This window comes from Phascolarctos cinereus, unplaced genomic scaffold, assembly GCF_003287225.1.
Source record: "Phascolarctos cinereus isolate Bilbo 61053 unplaced genomic scaffold, phaCin_HiC Scaffold_4;HRSCAF=312, whole genome shotgun sequence".
Lineage (NCBI taxonomy): Eukaryota > Metazoa > Chordata > Mammalia > Diprotodontia > Phascolarctidae > Phascolarctos > Phascolarctos cinereus.
The window spans coordinates 75,232,928-75,253,320 of NW_027555847.1; the positions used below are offsets into that span (position 1 = coordinate 75,232,928).

The window sequence follows — 20,393 nt, forward strand, 5'->3', positions numbered from 1 at the left end:
TGTTCTAAATTTTAGTAAGAACAAAGAGATTATGTGGTGTAGAACCCCTCAATACACCTTGCTGTCCAACTCAGATTATTCATTTATCATTAGCCATCTCCACATCATCTCTGATGCTCTGAGGAAGGTAAGTTTTTCCTGCTTTTCAAGGATCATTCTTCCACCTGTGCTCTTGATCCTATCTCTTCAACCTTTATGACCTTTCTACCAAAATTGTTCCTACATTGTAACATCTTCAATTTCTCCTTCTAGGTTCTCACTGACTAAAAGTGTGTATACATTTCTAATGTCTTGGTAATAAATCTTTATTTGACCTTTTTCCTCTTTTAGATATGATTCTGTTTCACTTTCTAGTAAATTATCTATATTCACCACTTCATTTCAGCATTATTCAGTTATATATACATTCTCAAGTCTCTTATTCTAGGGTGTTTTGACCTTCTATGTTCTAAAGGGCTTTCTGATGCTGAATTTCTGCAAATAGCTTCTCAACCCCCCCCCTTTAAAAAAAACCATAACCTTTACCTCCACACTGGTCTCTTACTATTGGCACTATTTTCATCTTATCCTCCAATTTATGAAAAATAATTTTTTACTTGGATCAGTTGTGTGGGAAAGCCAGAGGCAACTCTTACCAGGTTGTTTGAGAGGCAGTATAATGTAATGAAAGGAACACTAGAAGAAAAGCTAAAAAATAAACCTGGGCCCCACCACTATGTACCCAGGTGACCTTAAACGTCTCTGGTCTCTCTTAACTGACCTGTAAGATGTGAATGACACCATCAGCCTTACCTACTTCAAAGGTGGTTGTGAGGATATCAACATGTGACCATATGTGTGAAGATTATTTTTAAAAAGTGCCAATCATATGGAAGAGGTATTTATTATAGTAACATGGAAATCAACATCAGAGTCAATTTTTAGAGTGCTTTTTGGGAGGAGGAATAAGATTGAACACCATGGGAAGCCTCTAACTTGTCCTTTATACCTCTGCCTTTTGGTTTTGTGGCAATTCTCTGGGACTCTGGATAGCCAAAGTGGCCTGGTGTATATGCAGCCAGGAGTAGAAATCATACTTGCGTCTGGCAGAATAACTTTCTTTAGTCATTCAGGGCAGCGTGGTGCTGAACATCGTCAGATGAAGCGTATCAGAACATCAGATAAGGCACTTGACTGGAAATCCAAGGACGGGGATTCACATGTGGTTTCTGGCATTTATACCCCATTGACCTTGGGCAAGTGACCTCATTGTCCAGACAGCAGGCTTCAGTTTCCTCTGTAAAATGGGTTCATATTAGATGACTTCTAAGGTCCAACTTTAGGTTTATGATTTCTGCAAGTTGGTTTCTGCCTCAGTTTCTTTCTGGAAATTGCACTGTCACAACCAGTGACCTTTGAACTGTCTAATCCAATGGTCTGTGCTCAGTTCTAATTCTCCTTAAACTCTGCAACATTTGACATTGTTAATCATCACCTGAAACTCTTTCCTCTCTTCCCTTTTGTGACACTACAGTGTTTTACTTCATCTCTCTGAAATCTCCTTGTTCAGTTGTCCTTTGTTCTCTTCCTACCATCACATTCCCTTATCAGAAATCCTTTCTTTCAGCTACATTGTCTGCTTTCTGGCTCTTGAACATGCTATTTATCTTGTACAACATGCTTCCTCAAAAGAAAAAAAAATGCCTTCTCCATCTACCTAAATCCTAGCTATCTTTCACCTTAATGAAGTTTCTCTTTTCTGCTCCAACCTAAAGAACTTTCTTTTTCCTCTAAGTCTTAGGAAACTGATTGTTTCTTTATACCAATTGTCAGTCAAGTACTGCTTCAAATTTTAAATAATCATTTTGTGTGCTTATGTCTTTTCATCCCAATTTAGAATCAAAGCTTATTAATATAGAAGTCCCCCATGTCTATACTTATTTGTATCTTCTATAGCTCTTTGCATGTAGTCAATAAATAGATTACATTTTTATTGTGATTAAAAATGTTATCATTTCCTATCTCCCAGGATATCACATGCAGTGAACTTGTACACTTATAGCATTACATTACATTTATGCCACTTTCAACTTTGTCCTTTGATGTAACCAAATCTCCTACATTCCTCCCTTGCACATGTGTACTCAAACACATATACATGCCAACAAAAGTTTCACAGTATTTGTACTTCTGCACCAATGTGAATTTTAGTTATTTTAGTCACAGGTAACTTTTACTGGCCTTCCACTATAGAACAGTGATTCAAAGAAACATGTATTAAATACCTGCCACATTTAAGACACTATTCTAGATTCTGGGGATAGAAATAAAAGTGAATCACTTCTTGTCCTTAAGGAGCTCTGTGTGTGTGTGTGTGTGTGTGTGTGTGTGTGTGTGGTGTGTGTGTGTGTGTGTGTGCGCAGAGTGATGATACAAAGTGTACAACAGAGGGCAATGAATATAAAATCTATACAAAGTAATGAAAAATATTTTCAGTAGAAGTAGGGGGAGAAAAAGGGGGTGAATCAGGAAAGAGACCTACTAAGCATGTTTAACCAAAGACACTTGAGTTAATGTTAACTGGTTATAAGCAACAGATTGTTGTGTTGTTGTTGTGTTTGTCCTTTGTTCTCGAAGAGGACCGTGAAATCAGGGAGATGATGACATGACTTGAAGTTGACTTTGATTTGAGTGAGGGAGGGCTGGGCAAGGTCACCAGCCTCACTCTCTTCTCCAGAGCCATCTGGGTCCAGTGGCCAGATATTCATCAGGAGGACTGGAGATGGCCCAGGATGCAATGGGAGACCCTGGCCTTTATGAGCTAAGGTCTTTTCAGGTTCCCACTTTAAGTAAGGTAACACCCATTCAGTGAATAGGCCTCTTTAAGAAGTGAGTCAAGGGATGGCCCCTTTAATGGGGAAAAAAAAAATCAAACTGGGAGGGGGAGACCCTTAAGGTTGCTGGCCAGAAGAGTTATCTCCAAACAGGCCTAGTATATGAGATAGTCTACAGTTAGTAAGACTTGACAGCACCCAAGATGATGAAGATAGGACTTCAAAAAATGGGCTCTTACATTGTTTTAGCCTATGTATCTGCTAATATTGATCTGGGAATAAGAATATAAATGCTTAGCTGGGCAAAAACGGCCCCTTGAGCTTGCTGATTCATACTCAACCTCACCCCCTTTCCCTTCTCTTTAGTCAAGGAACTGTTTCCTCTATGGAGACTATGTAATTAGAGTTGTTCTTGCTTCCACTTCAACTGCCTTTGCTCCTAGTTTACTCTGTCTAGTAAAAATTGAGAAAATATATGAAACCTTAGAATCAAGTTGTGAATAATTTAAGTATGATCTTAAAAAGTATAAAATAAGTCAAATAAGTTCTTGCTGCTGGGCTTACCTTTGACCCATTTTATACTTTTAATGTTTTGCTTTTTGTAATATTTTCTGATCAATCAATAGTAGGAAGAATGTATATATAAAAGGACCTATACAAATGCAGAGTATGTTGTACTTATCTGATGCTTTTATCCTTCCTTTTTCAAGATAACACTTAAGTTATTTAGAACTTGATTCTAAAGGTTTCATGTATTATTCCTGTTAATATCAGCAGGAGTTTTCCTAGTTTAAGCTGCTCATAATTTATCATCCTCCTGTGAACTTCAATATAACTTTCCTTGGTAGGCTATGGTTTATATGCATCTGTTCTGCAAGGTAATGTTTTAGCAGTGCTGCAAACACCTGACCTCATTAACAATTAAGGTACCTTACAGTCTGTGGAATAAAATATTGAGAGTTCACATAAATGTGAAACTAACACGAACTCCTTTGTATGTTACTGGACTCAAATGTTAGAGAATGTATCACCTAATTAAGTCGTTTATATCACAAATGGCCTTTTAGAGATACTTTATTTATTAACTTTTTCTTTATTTACAGTGATCTGCAAACCTGGAACTTATAACCCCCATAATGGAACTCAGTGCCTTCAGTGCAACAGCAGCATGGTGTATGGAGCAAAGAAATGCTAAAGTACCATTATTTTATGCTTCTTGACAATTTAATAAATTTAACAAGTTAAAATATTTTCATCGTTTTGCATAAGTAAAAATACATTTATTTAAATAAAGAATGATGAGTCATCTTTTTAATCAGGTATTACAATGTGGAAATACCTTGCCTAGATTGAAAAGACTGGATCCCAAAGTTGCTAATTTATTAATATCATTTCTTTATCTAGACTTAAATTATAAAATGTATCTATACCATTTCCTGCATCACTGTACTTCAGAAATTTGCTAGAATATCCTATATTTTCTATGTGTCCTATACATGGAAGTAGGCCAAAAGAATTTTAAAAGTCTTGCTGCAAAGATATTGTAGAATAAATAATGAATTTGAATTAAGAGAATCTGAATTCCTAGCACTACCACCATTGCTAATCCTCACACTACCACTTACTAGCTGTGTGAACTTTGGACAAATTACTGCAGTTTCTGGACTTGGTCCCTTTATGTGTGAAATGAAGGGGTTAAATTGGATGAGCTCGTCTCTTCCAGCTTTAGTTCCAGAACTTTGATAAATCAGATCTCTGTTTGCAGTTACTCTACCAGGCAGTCCTAAGTTTTTTCCTTTTTCATGTAGATCCTTTTTGCAGATTTTTTCGTTGTTTCAAAGGGAATCCAAGTAGTTATTTATATTAATCTGACCCTACATAGGAGGGAACCATATGCACTGTACCTAGTGGATTTTACTAGGGACAATTCTGGTATGTGTTTTCATTGCAGGCCTTAATGTACCAAATGTAGTGTGGCAGTGATTTTAATGTACCTTTGTGTTTAGCATCCTTTAAATGGCCTTATTAGTAGAGTGGAAGAGCATGTTCCCATTTTGACAATGTAGAATGAACTCAAGACTTTTAATTTCATTTCTATCTCTAATAGTTGTCTTTTTTTGGAAAAAAAAATCATTTAACTTCCTTGTTTCATTCCCTCCATTGTTAAAATAATGACCAATTTCACAGAGTTGGTATATGTAGTCATTTATGTATGCTAAAATGTTAAATTTTCTATATAAATACTCTGAAAAATAAATTTACAGCTTAAGAAACCATTAATCCCCAAAATTTTTTGTGTTCAGCATAATATGTATTGATTCATGTCTGCATTTACCAATTCTACTCTTTGTTCTGTTAGTTATTCCCTCTTCCTCTATCTCCAGCTTCTTTTCCTCATATTACTAGACATAAACCACAAGCATCTGTCTTAACAAATAAAGAAAAATTGCATCTGAACCAGTAATAAAATTTGTTTAAAAATAAAAATTCAATTAAATGAATCTACCAAATATCAATTTTAAATGAATTGGTCTGTTATTTGATAGGATTGACTAGATTGATGTGTTGTGCTTTGGGGTTCTCGTGCAAATACATGTTCCTATGAATAACAAATCAAAAAGGAATAGATATGAAATAGACTATGAATTAAATTTTAAGTCCACCCTAATTTCTCTCAGAGTTCTTTGGACTTTCATAGAAAATCATTAATTGTATTCATATATATAGTTATGTTTTTCCAGTGTTTGTTATTCCTGAGTAAGCAGTTATATACTAAATGGTATTATGCTTAGTTGAGTGATGTCTTTCTTCAACATATAAAACTCATTTTTTGAAGAGCAGCTATGAAGAATCAGATGTATTAAGTCACTCTTCTTAATACCAATGCTATCCCTATAAATCATCATATTTAATAGCTGAATAGTATGGTCAGTTACATCACTGATGTATTTAATTTCTCTAAACATGTTAAGTTTGCTCTTAAATAACTATTTGTATAAAAAAACACTTATCCATGTCATACCAGCATGTAGGTGGCAGCAGGTCTGTAGTATTAAGTGAGGAGTTAGAGAAAGCAAATAGCTCAGGTAATGTCAGAGATCAGAATAGGCAAGAAATAGTCAGGGTTGGGAAGGGAAGGTGGAATCAAGACAGTCGTTTAGAATAAGGGTCTGGGCATGCAGTGGGTCAGATGTCAGGTAGGCAGACAAGAACCAAGAGGGCACTCAGAGCAAAAAGGAAGATAAAAGGAGGAGGTAAGGCTAGATAAACAGTGAGAAACTAGGCAGTGTGCAATTGGAAATGGCAGAAAACATTGGGCACTCAGAGCAAAAAGGAAGATAAAAGGAGGAGGTAAGGCTAGATAAACAGTGAGAAACTAGGAAGTGTGCAATTGGAAATGGCAGCAAACATTTAGGTGAAATCCAGGCTTACAGTAATTAGTAGTTCCATGGGGAGGGGAGATAAGGTGGAAAGCAGTAGAGAACAGATTAAAGGTATCATCAATAAGCAGAGATAAAGATTGTTAGTCCAGAAGCATTTAAGAGTTCTGGTGGAAGCAGGAGTCAATACCTTAACATAGCTTGCCGTGGAGGGAATTGCGAAATCAAATGTCTGTGGCCAGGGAAAAGGCAATTCCTGATTGTTTCCCTCCCCACTGATTAGACAAAGAGGTCCTTGCCCCCTTTCACTACTCAGATTTATTTGGGTATACTTGATAGTGGGCACAAACTTTGACTAGAATATCAATTACTAGGCAGGTTTTCAGGAGTGACCAACTTATCTTTATCCCTATTTACCCATCCCTATGTCTTTGAATCTAATTTACATTATTCACTGTATTGCTGAAATGTTGCTCATGTTGAAGAATCAGTATTACAAGTCAGAAAATATTTCAGGCATTTTTTCTCCTGCATTGAAACATGGAAGAGAACAGAATTAGTAGCAATGAGTAGCAGTGGGTCATCTACCACCCAGCTGATTTTCTGGACTTTACTATTGTCTCCAGTAACTCATTGCTCTTGAGTCCTTCCTCCTTGACCCTGGGACCCCTTCTTCCTTCTCTCTGGATTTTTTTTGGTTTGTTTTTTTAGGCAATTGGGATTAAGCGACTTGCCCAGGGTCACACAGCTAGTAAGTGTCAAGTGTTTGGTCTGAGGTCAAATTTGAACTCAGGTCCTCCTGACTTCAGGGCCGGTGCTCTATCCATTGTGCCACCTTGCTGCCCCCCCCTTCCTCTCTCTGACTGTTGAGGTGGAGGGTGCACATCAGAGAGTTCTTCCCAGATATTCTATTAAGGTGGGAGCCTGGTATTGATGCCTCATCTCCCATCTGACTGCAAATGTTCATCATATACTCTTCTCACTATCCCCCACTTTTCAGCTTCTTTTAATGTATTGTCTTCTTGTAATAGATTGTGAGCTTCCTGAGGGCAGGGATTATTTTTTGCCTTTCTTTGCACCCCTAGCACATAATAAGTGCTTAATAAATGTTTTTTGACTGACTGGGTCTTAAAGGAATCTGGTAGGGCTAGCTTAGAAACTCTAGAAGGAAGCTGAAAGCTGATACATGAGAATTCTGATAGTTGATGTTTCAGTTTTGTGAAGGCTGACTGATCTGTTGATGTTGCATTGAGAGTCATATTTTATTTACTTAGAGAAATGTATGTCCAGATGTTCACAAGTAGCCCACTTGTTTGTTTTTAAAGTAAATTTTTATTAATATTAAACATAATGCAGCATACCCATCTGGAGCCAGTCCCTCACCTTATTCTGCTACTGGCATACTGAGTCTCCAGAGGCCTATAGTACTATCTGCTTTCATGGTTCTAGGTCGATAACCTTTCAGGGATGGGTTTCTAGTGCTATTGCTCATAAGCTTATATTCATATAGTTATCATTAACAATTAGCCACACATAATTAGCTTTCAGAAAAATGTATTTGTGAGGTTGTTTAGAGTAGGAAGCTGAAATATATTCCCCCACCAATACATACGAGGCCCATGAGGAGAGTGAACTCAAATTTAAAGTAAAATGGTAGTGACGCACACATAGAGAGAACATGTGTGGCAAAGCAATACTGTCTGTCTGTGGTGCCTTTTCTTCCTCTATGTACTCCTCATGAAGTTTTCTTTAAGTACATCTCTCTTCTGGGCACCAAAACCCCTGCTTTTCTTGAGCCAATCACAAGGGGTCACACTTCCTGATGCTACCACTTTCTTCTAGTGGCTATCTTTCCATGCCCATCTGTAGCCACTTCCACCTTTGTCAGCCACTACCATTCTGGTAGCTACTGCCACTGCCTAGCTTCTGATGGGACCCACAAAGAGTACAAAAATAATACTAAAAAGAGATGAATCTTCATGTGCTCATGATTACCATAACTAGCTGTAGAAAACAGAGTGTCACCCAATCCCCACCTTATTCTTGGGACCATATTTAAATTACTTCTCCCTCCTCACAGCCATGAAGGAAAAAAACATGAAAGGGCCAGCCACCCCTTTGTAAATCTATTCAGTGCTGGCTCAGCAACCTCTGAGTCAGGAGTTCTTCCAGCTCAGTAGTATATTATACCAGCCCCTCAGGCACTCACTCCAAGCTTCCACATTGTTGCTTGGGCTGAAACCAAGCAGGGAATATCTGTGCATGCTTTGAGGAATCCTCCCTCTCCCAGGCCAGTCTTTGTTCCTAGCAAATGGACCAGTGTATAATTTGAAGGCATTTTTTCATATCCTCAATCCAAGAAACTTCTATGAGGACCTGATATAGCTCAAGCATTACCCTTTCAAGTGCCTTCCCTAGTGTGTTGTACAAAAGAGTTTCAGAATAGTCCTCATGACATAGATAATCTTATATGGCCCCAACTGCATAGGCTGGAACAATAATTCTTTCTAAAATAGTTATGTAGATTCAAAAATCAAAGGACATTTTATTTTTATATTTATTATTAGGCAATTGGGGTCACACATTATATTTATAATTATTATACTACCTATCTACTGCTATCTTCTTCCCTAAGATTTTACTAAGTATTTTACATTTTAAATTGGTAATGCTTTTGGTTGCCAAATTTCTCTGCTTGCCAAGGAGATAAGATGTTTGCTACATGAGGCATCTCCATATTAGGACTTAACACAGTCAATAAATGTCATCTCTAAATAGGAGTATCTGGAATACCCTGCCATCCATGGGGAATCCCTCTTTCTACTGAGCTCTGTCCTAGGCATCCTTCATGATGGTGGCAAACACCTTTAATAAGAATACATCTCTTCAAATCTGGCCTCAGACACACAACACTCACTAGCTGTGTGACTCTGGGCAAATCACTTAACCCCAGTTGCCTCACCAAAAAAAAAAAAATACAACTCCCTAGTTTATGTCTCACTTGACAATTATAATCAAAGTAATGATGAACAAAGTTGTTTCTGATGTTAAATCTTTTGCAAAATCATAGATGTGTAACACCTGGGGAACCACCAACTTACATAGGTGCTTCCCCAAACAAGGCTACCCTGGGTTGAAGATACTCTTGTGGTTCTGAATTCACTTAAAATCAAAGCTCACAAGTTTCCACTGATGAATTTAACTTAGCTTGTAGGCTAGGAAGCACATGCAGTTTCAAAGCAAAGTATTTCATGAAATTGAATAATGAGAAAAATATCGACAAAGCATTTCTCCTTATAAACCTAAAGTATAACTTTCCCATGAAAACACATGTCATCAATGGAACAAGTAGGTATGTTGAGGTATGTATGGAGGGGAGCACATGTTAGAAACATATGTGGACCGGGTACAAAGTGGAGTGGCATCTCACACCTTTAATGCTACAAAGCTGCTGATACTTTCTGATGCTCTAATAATACTGTTCATACTAGGTCTTTTCCCCATTGGTCTTGTGTGGTATGCGGTTACCATCAGGCAAATAGTGTCTGCCAGGGATACTTATGCTAGACTAAGGTTGCGTATTCTCTGCCAGACATTCCTGCTTGTTGGTATCACATGGCTACTGCTCACCGTTGTTCCCTTGGTCCCCTGGTCCCTCTCCTCTCCTCTCCTCTCCTCTCCTCTCCTCTCCTCTCCTCTCCTCTCCTCTCCTCTCCTCTCCTCTCCTCTCCTCTCCTCTCCTCTCCTCTCCTCTCCTCTCCTCTCCTCTCCTCTCCTCTCCTCTCCTCTCCTCTCCTCTTCTCTTCTCTTCTCTTCTCTCCTCTCTTTTCATCTTATTCTCCTCTTCCTCCTCCTCCTGCTCCTTTCTTTCCCTTTCCTCTCTTTGTGTCTGTCTCTTTGTTGTCTGTCTCTTCTAGTTTAGAAAATCAGGATGGCTCTCTAATTAATTTCCACTAGCTAAACTACACCTAATCATCCCTGTAGAGGCTGACTTCCAGCAAACTACTAAGGACTCTGAGGTTTGGGGTCCCACTTGTTTCTCAGTTCCAAGATTCTTCTCTCCTGGAAATAAATGAAAAAAGGGAATGGCACTGGGACAAAACCAAGCCCACAGAGGCAGGTTTTTATCTCCACTCCCCCAACTCCTTCAATCTAGTTATTTCCTTATTATATACATACATATACACATACACACATGTAGTTAGCTTGGATATAATTAAAAATTTTCATATCAGTATTAAAGATATTAGTTTACACTGTCCTTTCTTTGCTTTATCCTTCCCTAATTTAGGAAAAAAATGAATTTTAGTGCTTTCTAAATTTTTGAGAATAATTCTTATAGCATAGACATTTATTATTCTTCAAGCAGTTGATGATATTCATTTGTAAATCAGTGTAGCCTAGGTTATTTCTGACCCCTTTGGTATTATTTTATACCTTGTTTTGTTTCATTTTCTGAGATTTGTTTGTTAAAGATCTATTTAGTATTATCTTATTTTGGCCATTTTATGTTTTGAAAATGGAAAGTGAAAGCATTCTCCATTTCTTTTAAATGATCTATTTTCTAATATTTAATTCTATATGATAGTTTTTTTTATAATTCTGTTATGTTGTTTGTTTTGTTATTTTTGTTTTGCTGATTTGACTTTCTGTTTTTGTTCTGACTTACCTCTTTTTATCTGGTTAAAACTCAGAGATTTTAAATTGTAATATATTTATATAATGAAATTATGCAATTAAATTATCTAATATAATTATACAATTATATATGACAACAATATAATTGCTTGTTTGTCTTACTGTTTTTGCTTTGGTAATTTTACTTTCTTTTTTGATCAGGATAAAATTCAGACATTCATAACTTTTTCTGTAATGGACCCTTTTTGCAGTCTGGTGAAGCATATGGATCTTTTCTCAGAATAATATTTGTAAATATATGAAATGTAGATATGTACATATATGAAATAAATGAGTTCTTGTACCAATCCAATCATTTGTTAGATATCCTATGGTCATAAGAGAATTGATTTTATTCACTTTTCTTGATAATTATACTTATTTTTCTTGTGGTCCTCTTATTGGGAGCATTTGCAAGGTAAATATTCTGCTCACCTCTGTTCTGCATTGGCAGAATATCTCAAGTGCCTTTCTTTCGTGAAATGTCCATCTTTCATTAATGGTCATAAAGCCATAGGGCCTTGCTCTTACCATAATCTCTTAAAACATTTATCCTGGGTTATCCATCTCTGATTCTAGATCACTCTGGGCTCTGGAAGTCCTTGGGAACTCAGACCTCTGATGCTAAGGGGGAATATAGTATTTAATTTTGCAAGGACAGTTATTTTGGGATGGAGTTTAAGCCCTTTTGCTTTATAGAGAATCCTGTCAAATTCTTTTCCTAATTTCTCATGATTGTTCTGGTGTAAAAATCCCGAGGCATTAGGATTGGTCTTCTTTCATAGTTGAAGTCTTTTGTCTTTGCTGCTTATAAAATTTGGTGTTTGTTATTGAAATTGTAAAAATTCAACTACTACATTCCTTGCTTTGTCATCTGCATTTTAAAAGTTCTGGGAAGTTTTCTTCTTTTTCTCTAGTATAGTATCCCTTTTGATTTTTTTTCAGATTACATATAAAAATTTTTGACATTCATTAAAAAAAATTGAATTCCAAATTCCCTCCTTTCTGCACTTACATGTGCCCTCCCTGAGAGGGTAAGCCATTTGATATAGGTTATACATGTGTAGTCATACAAAACATATTTTCATATTAGTCATGTTTTGAAAGAAAACACAGACCCAAAAAAAAAAACCACCAAGGAAAAAATAAAGTAAAAAATAGTGTATTTGATCTTTCCGTCAGTTCTTTCCCTGGAGCTGGATCGCATTTTTCATTTGAAGTGCTATGGGATTGTCTTGGATCTTTGTATTGCTGAGTCACAGCTGAGTCATTCTCAGTTAATCATCATACAGTATTGTTGTTACTATATATAATGTTGTCCTGGCTCTGCTCACTTCATTTGAATCAGTTCATGTGAGCCTAGGTTTTTCAGAAATTATCCTGATCATGACTTCTTAATGCATAATAGTATTCCATCTCAATCGTATACAACAACTTGTTTGTTCATTCCCCAATTGATGGGCATCCCCTCAATATCCAATTCTTTGCCACCACAAAAAGAGCTGCTATAAATATTTTTGTACTTTTAGGTCTTTTTTCTTTTCTTTTTTAATCTCTTTGGGGCACAGACTTAATAGTGGCACTACTGGGTCAAATAGTATGCACAGTTTAATCGTCTTTTGGACATAGTTCCAAATTGCTCTTCAGAATGGTTGGATCAGTTCATAACTCAATCAACAATGCATTAGTGTCCCAGTTTTCCCACATCCCCTCCAACATTTGTCATTTTCCTTTTCTGTTATTAGCCAATCTGATAAGCGTGAAGGGGTACCTCAGAGTTGTTTTAATTTTCGTGCTTCTAGTCAATAGTGATTTGGAGCATTTTTTCATATGACTATAGATAGATAGCTTTGATTTCTTCATCTGAAAACTGCCTGTTCATATCCTTCGACCATTTATTAATTGGGGAATGACTTGTATTTTTACAAATTTGACTACATTCTCTGTATATTTGAGAAATGAGGACTTTATCAGAGAAATTTCCTGTAAGAATTTCTCCCCAGTTTCCTGATTCCTCTCTAATCTTAGCTATATTGGTTTTTGTGCAAAACCATTTTAATTTTATGTAATCAAAATTTTCCATTTTACATCCTGTAATGCTCTCTATATCTTCTTTGATCATAAATTCTTCCCTTACCCATAAATCTGGCAGGCAAAATATTCCATGCTGCCCTAATTTGCTTTTGGCATCACTCTTTATGTCTAAAACATATACCAGTTTTGATTTTATCTCAAAATATGGTATGGGATGTTGTCTAAACCTAAGTTTCTGCCAAGATGCTTTCTAGTTTTCCCAGTAATTTTTGTCAGACAGTGATTTATTGTCCCAAAATCTTGGATCTCTGGGTTTGGCCAGCACTAGGTTAATAAGGTTATTACTTACCGTGTATTGTGTACCCAATCTACTCCAATAATTCACAACTGTATTTCTTAGGCAGATTGTTTTGATGATTGCTGCTTTGTAATACAGTTTGAGGTCTGGAACTGGTAGGCTGCCTAACTTCACATTTTTTCCCATTGATTTTCTTGTTTTTCTTGACCTTTTGTTCTTCCAGATGAATTTTTTGTTATTATTTTTTCTAGCTCTATAAAATAGTTTTTGGCAGTTTGATTGGTATATCACTGAATAAGCAAATTAATTTAGATAGAATTGTCATTTTTATTGTATTGGCTTAGCCTGCCTATGAGCAGTTAGTATTTCTTTTGTTGTTTAGATCTGACTTTATTTGTGTGAAAAAATGTTTAGTAATTGTGTTCATAAAGTTCCTGGATTTGTCTTGGCAGATAGACTTTCAAGTATTTTATATTTTCTACTGTTGTTTTAAATGGAATTTCTCTTTCTATATCTTCCTGCTGGACTTTGTTGTTAATATATAGAAATGCTGATGATCCAAGTGGATTTATTTTATATCCCACAATTTTGCTGAAGTTGTTTATTATGTTATAATATCTTTGAAGTAAATATCTCCTTGTAAAAGCTAATTGATCTTAGTTGGTTGAATGGAACTAAGGCACTGCTTACTGCTGGCTAACAGTGTGAAGACCATATTAAAATGTAGGTTGTGCCAAATGCTATTGGCATAGAGAAACTCAGAGGTACCCCTAGAATCCTTGGGGGAGATGTAGTAGGCTAGGGTATGGGAGAGTAAGGGCAGAGTTTCAGTGGTATAGCCAGAATTTGAAACCAGGCCCTCTGGCCCTAAATCCAGCATTCTTTCTGCATTACCACACTGCAGTCAAAATCCCTGACCTAGAGTTTGTGTTATTTATCTTTATCCGTGTTTTTTATCCATTCTTGTAGCTCATCTCCAAGATTCCTCAGAGAAGTGACAGTGGATCCATTAGTCACATCTATAAATTCTTTAGTGTGCTGGGAGGCAATTTGGTCAGGGTAGGTATCTTGAATCATTTTGGGGAACAGGTGCTTTCTTATTGTCTTTTTATTATCTTGGATTTTATTTTCCTCTTAAATATTATCTATGCTTTTCAATCTGAAGATCATTATCATATACTAATATAATTTAAGGGAAAGCAGAAACAAATAGAAACTGAGCAGTTCTGCTTTCTGTTTATCTGGCTATTATGTATAATTACATTACATCTATCTGCACTGTATAAGTGACTCCCTGCTCCCATGCGCTGCCACCTTATCTCTGCCTTCTAGAATTCTTAGCCTCCTTCAAAGCACAGTGCAAGTGCTATCCTTTATACAAGGGCTTTCTTGTTTCCCATCAGTTTATTGGTAGTACTCTTCCTCAAGTATCATATAATACTTTGCATTTACATAGTCATGTATATGTTATTTCCATGGGTAAACTCTAAGTTCTTTGAGGACAGGAACTTTTTTTGATGTTTGTATTCCACATAAAAGGTGCAGGATGAAGTTTTGTTGAATAGAACTGAATTTGTCAGATACTGACAATCAGTGGTCAGCTCTAGTGTAGTAAGCACTAGATACCAACCTTATTGCAATCAGTAAACCATTTCAGTTCCTTTTTGCAAAAGCTGATTTTCTAGACATGGTAATAAAATATTGACAAATAGTTTTGCTAAGGAATGGTTTTAACTATAGTACTTTGAAGGAAGTTGGGAAAAAATACAAAATGCATTACTTCAGTATTCAGGTAGAGAAAGAACTTTATATCTTTAATGTACTAGAGTGACTGATGTGTGATGAGTAATGAAAAGCATTGCAGAATCTGTCTAAAAGGTATTCTAAATTTCTGGTTCAATAAATCAATCATTTTGGCATTTCCCCTCAAGTTTGTGTATATATTCCTGTGGGACTTAACCTTAAAAAATGTGGGAAAATGTCATTTGTGTCTCTTGCTTCAGAACACTCCTGAGATAGCAAAAAAAAAGCACTTTGTTTTACCGGACAACAGAAAACAGGTCAATGGATCTCAAATTTTTTTTTTGTTTGTTTGTTTTCATGATCATCCTGGTAGAAGATGGGGGAACGCTATAAATCACCAGGCCTAATCTGTACTTTTATTTCAGAGTAAAAAGTGATTCAAATTAATTAGAAAAGTGATATTTTTGTTAAGCTATCCAGTTACATTAAACAACAACATAACTAAGCAAACACTACTTTCCCTTTGAATAGGAATTGGGTTTTGAATAGGAGGTACCAGTAGTTATTACTCATTTAGCAGTAATACTAAAGGATAAAAGTTGTTTGAACAAGTTAATGCACATATTAATGCATCTAACATATGGAATCATGCCATAGGAGGTGTTGTCTGAATGAAATTAATTTAGCCTATGTACGTTTATGTCCTTGCTTCCTTTTTTCTTTGTTATGGTATGCAATTGAATGGTATTTTTGTAACATGGAGTTGTACCTATTCTGGGAATTTTCTTTTATATTAAAAAAAACCCCAGCAACCAGATATGCCCCACATTCTCTGTAACATTTTTAGAGCTTGGTGGAATATATGAAATAAAGTTATGTAATCTCTAATCTTCATTCTTAGAAGGCAGCATTTCATAGAATCTCAGAGCCAGAATGGAGTTTAGAGGGCAGTGAGTCCAGTTCTCAATTGGAAAGAATCCTTATTTAGCCCTTCTTCCCCAATGAGTTTGGGATGAAGCTGTTTTTCCACATCTTTCAGTTTCCATTAAAAAAAAGAAACTCGAATTTAGGATGGTTTCTTCTTGTCTTAACAGCAAGGCTACTTAGATAGGGAACTCAGCAGTATTAGATTTCTGGAAATCCACAGTCTAGTAGAAAAAAGAAAGGAAGAAAAATAAAAAGCAAAGAATAGGGATATATCATACACACACACACACACACAACTTTGGGATACATAGAATATCAGCTATGTTTGTTTCATTTTAAAAGCAAGAAGTAAAGTTAACAACTCATTTTTATTTTAGCAGACTCAAAAAATTACAGTAAGATTAATTTGGCACATTTTCCTATTCAGTGTCCATTTTCTTTTCTTTTAAAAACTGTATAGAATTGTTTGCCTTATCAATGGGTAGAGAAGGGGCTAACAGAAGGAGAGGATATAGAACTCAAAATCTTAAAAATGAATATTAAAAATGTTAAAAATTTAAAAACTTATAAAATTATATTAAAAAGCTTTCATCTTTTAAAAAAACCTACTAAATAGAACTTGTCTTGCAAATAAAAAGACTCAATTAAAAATACAAGTGACTATTTCTAGAATAGTTTAACACAAAATAATTTTTCATTTAACTTCTAATTTTCTTCCAATTTCTTCTCATCAAACAGAGGTAATTCCCTATATTATAAGAACTTAGTTGTAAGTAGTCTTGTAATTGTATCTTTGAGCAGTATGGCATGTTGATGCATAGAATGTTTGACCTGAAGGAATTTTAGTCCACTTGCCTTATTTTACACACAAATTGAAGTAAAGATGTGATTTGTACAGTCACACAGCTTACTGGAAAAATGAAGACAGAAATCTAGGTCTCCAAGTCCAGTACTCCTTTCCTATGCCATACTGCTCTGTGTTGGTAGATACACCCTTCCCCAAATAATATATGTATATATTTGTAAGTATATAATAGTGAGAAAAATTAATATTATATTATTATATTACTAACAAATTATTAATTTGTGATCTTTTTCCTCCTATTTGTTAAGACTCCACTCCTGAAAAGGTCAGGCAGTTTTAGAAGTGTATAACTGAGTAAGGTAATCTTCCAAATCCAAGACATCTACCTGGGCAGAGACCCTGACTTTTGTCTATTCTGTAAACAAAAGGCCAGCCTAGGCTAGATCTTTTTCCAGAAACATGTCTCCTTGTCCTTGATCTTCTCCATTAGGGTTTAGGGCTACCCAGATCATGAAGGAGAAAAGAGGTCCAGTTGGAAACAGTTTCTCATCAGTTCATGTAAGTCTTTCCAGGTTTTTCTGAAATCTACCTGTTCATTTCTTATTGCACAATATTATTGCATTACGTTACATGATCAAGCCACGTTCTTGGCAGGAGAACCTAAACACTTTAAACCCATCTCTTCGTTAAATGTCCACCAATCAGGGTTGAGTTTCACTTGTCAGCAGAATTTCCTGTCAGAAGGTACACAGCTGATTTAAGGTGTTTCAGAGTCTCCCTTGGCATCTTTGGTTACTGAGAGAAATCAATTTATTGATTATTGGCTAGCCTAATTAATAAATTGATTAGTAATTACCTGGAATTCTGTCTTTCAGAATTTTCATTTGTCACACTACACATAGGGGTATATATGTGTGTGTGTATGTATATATATACATACACACACACACACACATATATATACATATATATATATATACATACATACAGAGAGAGAGAGAGAGAGAGAGAGAGAGAGAGAGAGAGCATATGGAAAATTGAATATTGGCAAGTTGTGTGAAATTGTTTCTTTTAAAAGGAACTTCCATTTCAAAATAAGAACTTGGGAATATTTTAAATAGTGATTAATAAATCCACCTTCACATAATAGATTTATTTACAAAGTGATCAGATTTTAGTTATTCATGGTTTCCATGAAGTAAGGAACAACTCCAAAACTAATACTGTGTATGCATACATGCAAATGTTGAAGTGGTTTGGAGCAGGTACATAAATACATGTTTGCCATAAATAACCAATCAGACCTACACTAAATGATATTAATTTGACTTACCAGTGGCTATTATGTTGCATAAATATTATAGTATTGCCTTTACAAATGTATGTATATGTATATGTACATATACAATATATATACACATATATATATATGTTTGTATTATATGTGTAGGTTTTATATGTGTGTGATTTTATATGATTCAATTAGTAAGCATGAACTATGCAAGAAGTAGAATGTTGCATGTGAACAGTAGCAAGGCCTATTTGGCTGAAGGGAAATAATATATGCTAAACTGGAGAAAGTAGGTTGGGGACCATTTGTGAAGGGATATAAATGCCCAGCTGAGGAGTTTTTGTTTGATCCTAGAGAACAGAGAACTATGGAAGTTTATTGAGCAAGAGAGGAATGTGGTCGTACTCATGCTTCAGGAATAATATCACTTTGGCAGTTTGTGGACCGTGGATTACGTAGTGATAAGATTTGAATCAGGGAAGCCAGTTTGAGATTATTGCAGTTGTCCATGTAAGAGTTGAAGAGGGCTTGAATTATGGTCTTGGCTATGTGAATGGAGAAGAAAGGATAGACACAAGAAATGTTACAGAGATGAGTGAATTTATTAATCCCTTAATCTCATCCCCCCTTTTTTTTTTCACAAATGTAGTTATAGCTTTGAATATATGTACAATATATTTGCATTGTATAGACAGAGGTTCTCTGGCTGGTATTTTATAAATAATTTTCCCATGAAGTTTGTTACCTCCAAAGGCTTATTCTTATTAATAACTGCTGCTATATTTTGTCATCTTGTCAGATTTCTTCTAAAAGGGTTCTCTGATTCATAATCTTATTTATTAAGTCCACTTATGGTCATATTTCTTAATATTTTAAAACCTTTTAATGTGCTATTTTGGGTTCTTTATTGACTCAATTGCAGATTTCCTCCTGATGCATTTTTCTTCCTATGCCCAAGTTAATTAAATAGTGCATTTCTGCTGAATTTACTTTCCCATCCTATTCTAATATTTTAATGTTTTCTTCATAATTCTGATTTCCTGATGCAGCAATGAAAAAGATGGGTGTAGGGAAGGAGATCTATTTTCAGAATTTCAGCCATAATGGCAGTAACAGAATTAAGCAGACTAACTAAAAGATGGGTTGTCAGTGGCCCTGTCGAATTATAATGCCTTTCCTCATCACCCTGTGTAAGTAACCTTGAAGCTCTTCCCTAAGGTTTTTCTATATTGGCTATTTTTGCACGCATCCACAGATAAGGTATGTTAGTACCTTCTATTACAGTATCTCAAATTTGCATAGCTCTTTATGGTTTACAAAGTGCTTGGCAGACATTATCTTATTTGATCCACAGAACCATGCATGATGTAGGTAATATGAGTTATTATCTCCACTATATATTTGAGGATCTATACTTCAGAAATATAACTTGCTTAAAGACACACAGCTTCTGCAGGTTTCAGCCTAGCTAGGACTCAGCCCTTGGGACTTGGGCTCATCTCCATTAAAGAAATAAAATATATATAGAGAGAGGTATAAAATTTATGGGTATAAAATGAAGGAATTTAACCTAATGACTCCACAGGTCCCTTCCCACTCCAGCTCTGATCTCAGTTACACGAATAAGTAAATACAAAATAATTTAAAGAGAGACAATTTTAACCTGGAGGAGTGTGGGGCTGGGTCAGGGAAGGTTTCAGGAAACAGGAGGACTAATTAGGAGTTTATTACAATAATAACAATATTATTACAATAATAATAATAATACAGCTTAATACAATAATTAAATTTTATGAAAGCATTGTGAGTGGAGAGAAGAGAAATGATATGAGAGAGGTTGGAATGGTAAGGTTTGATTACAAATATATGTTATCGAAGTCTTAATAGGTTAACAAGCATTTACTAAGCACATATGGATCACGCTTCTGAGTTCTTTCCACCACACCACTGTGTCTCCATTGAAGCTGTGTTGCAAATATCCTCATTTCTGCATTTTGTCATAGAATTATTGAATGTAAAGTTTAAAAATATCTCAGAGGGTCATCTAGTCCAATCCTCAAGTGAAACACAAATCCTTTCTACATCTTATACATTTGTCAAGCTTACCATTTGGGATGATCTTCTCTTTGTCCTATTTTGCTGTAACTTCCCTCAAAGTCATAGAATTATAGGTCTGTTTTGGAGAATGAACAACTTTTCTTTTAAAAAAGTTGATTTCTCATCTACATAGTGAATACCAGTCCAGTGATTCTTGTTTCCCCTTCCTATTTATAACATAATCATAATAATTATTATTATGAACAGAATAAATAGCATAAGCATCGTTGGCAGGCTGAATATGTTTCAGCAGGTGGACTTATAAAGGGAAGCTTCATATATAAAAATGTTTTCCCTCTCTGATTCCTATTTTATATGAGTATGCAGG

General features: G+C 35.6%; 1 protein-coding gene across 4 annotated transcripts in view; it reads left to right on the forward strand.

Moving 5' to 3' along the window:
• ZPBP (zona pellucida binding protein) overlaps window positions 1–5,329 on the forward strand; it is a 155,219-nt gene extending 149,890 nt beyond the window's left edge. For 2 of the 4 annotated variants that reach the window (XM_020981333.2, XM_020981331.2), the window contains one exon: window positions 3,917–5,329. In XM_020981333.2, coding sequence (XP_020836992.1) covers window positions 3,917–4,008 — 92 coding nt within the window. In that variant the 3' untranslated portion in view covers window positions 4,009–5,329. The remainder of the gene's footprint in view (window positions 1–3,916) is intronic. The other 2 variants (XM_078152272.1, XM_078152271.1) reach the window with 1 other exon arrangement.
• The last annotated feature ends 15,064 nt before the right edge of the window (window positions 5,330–20,393 follow it).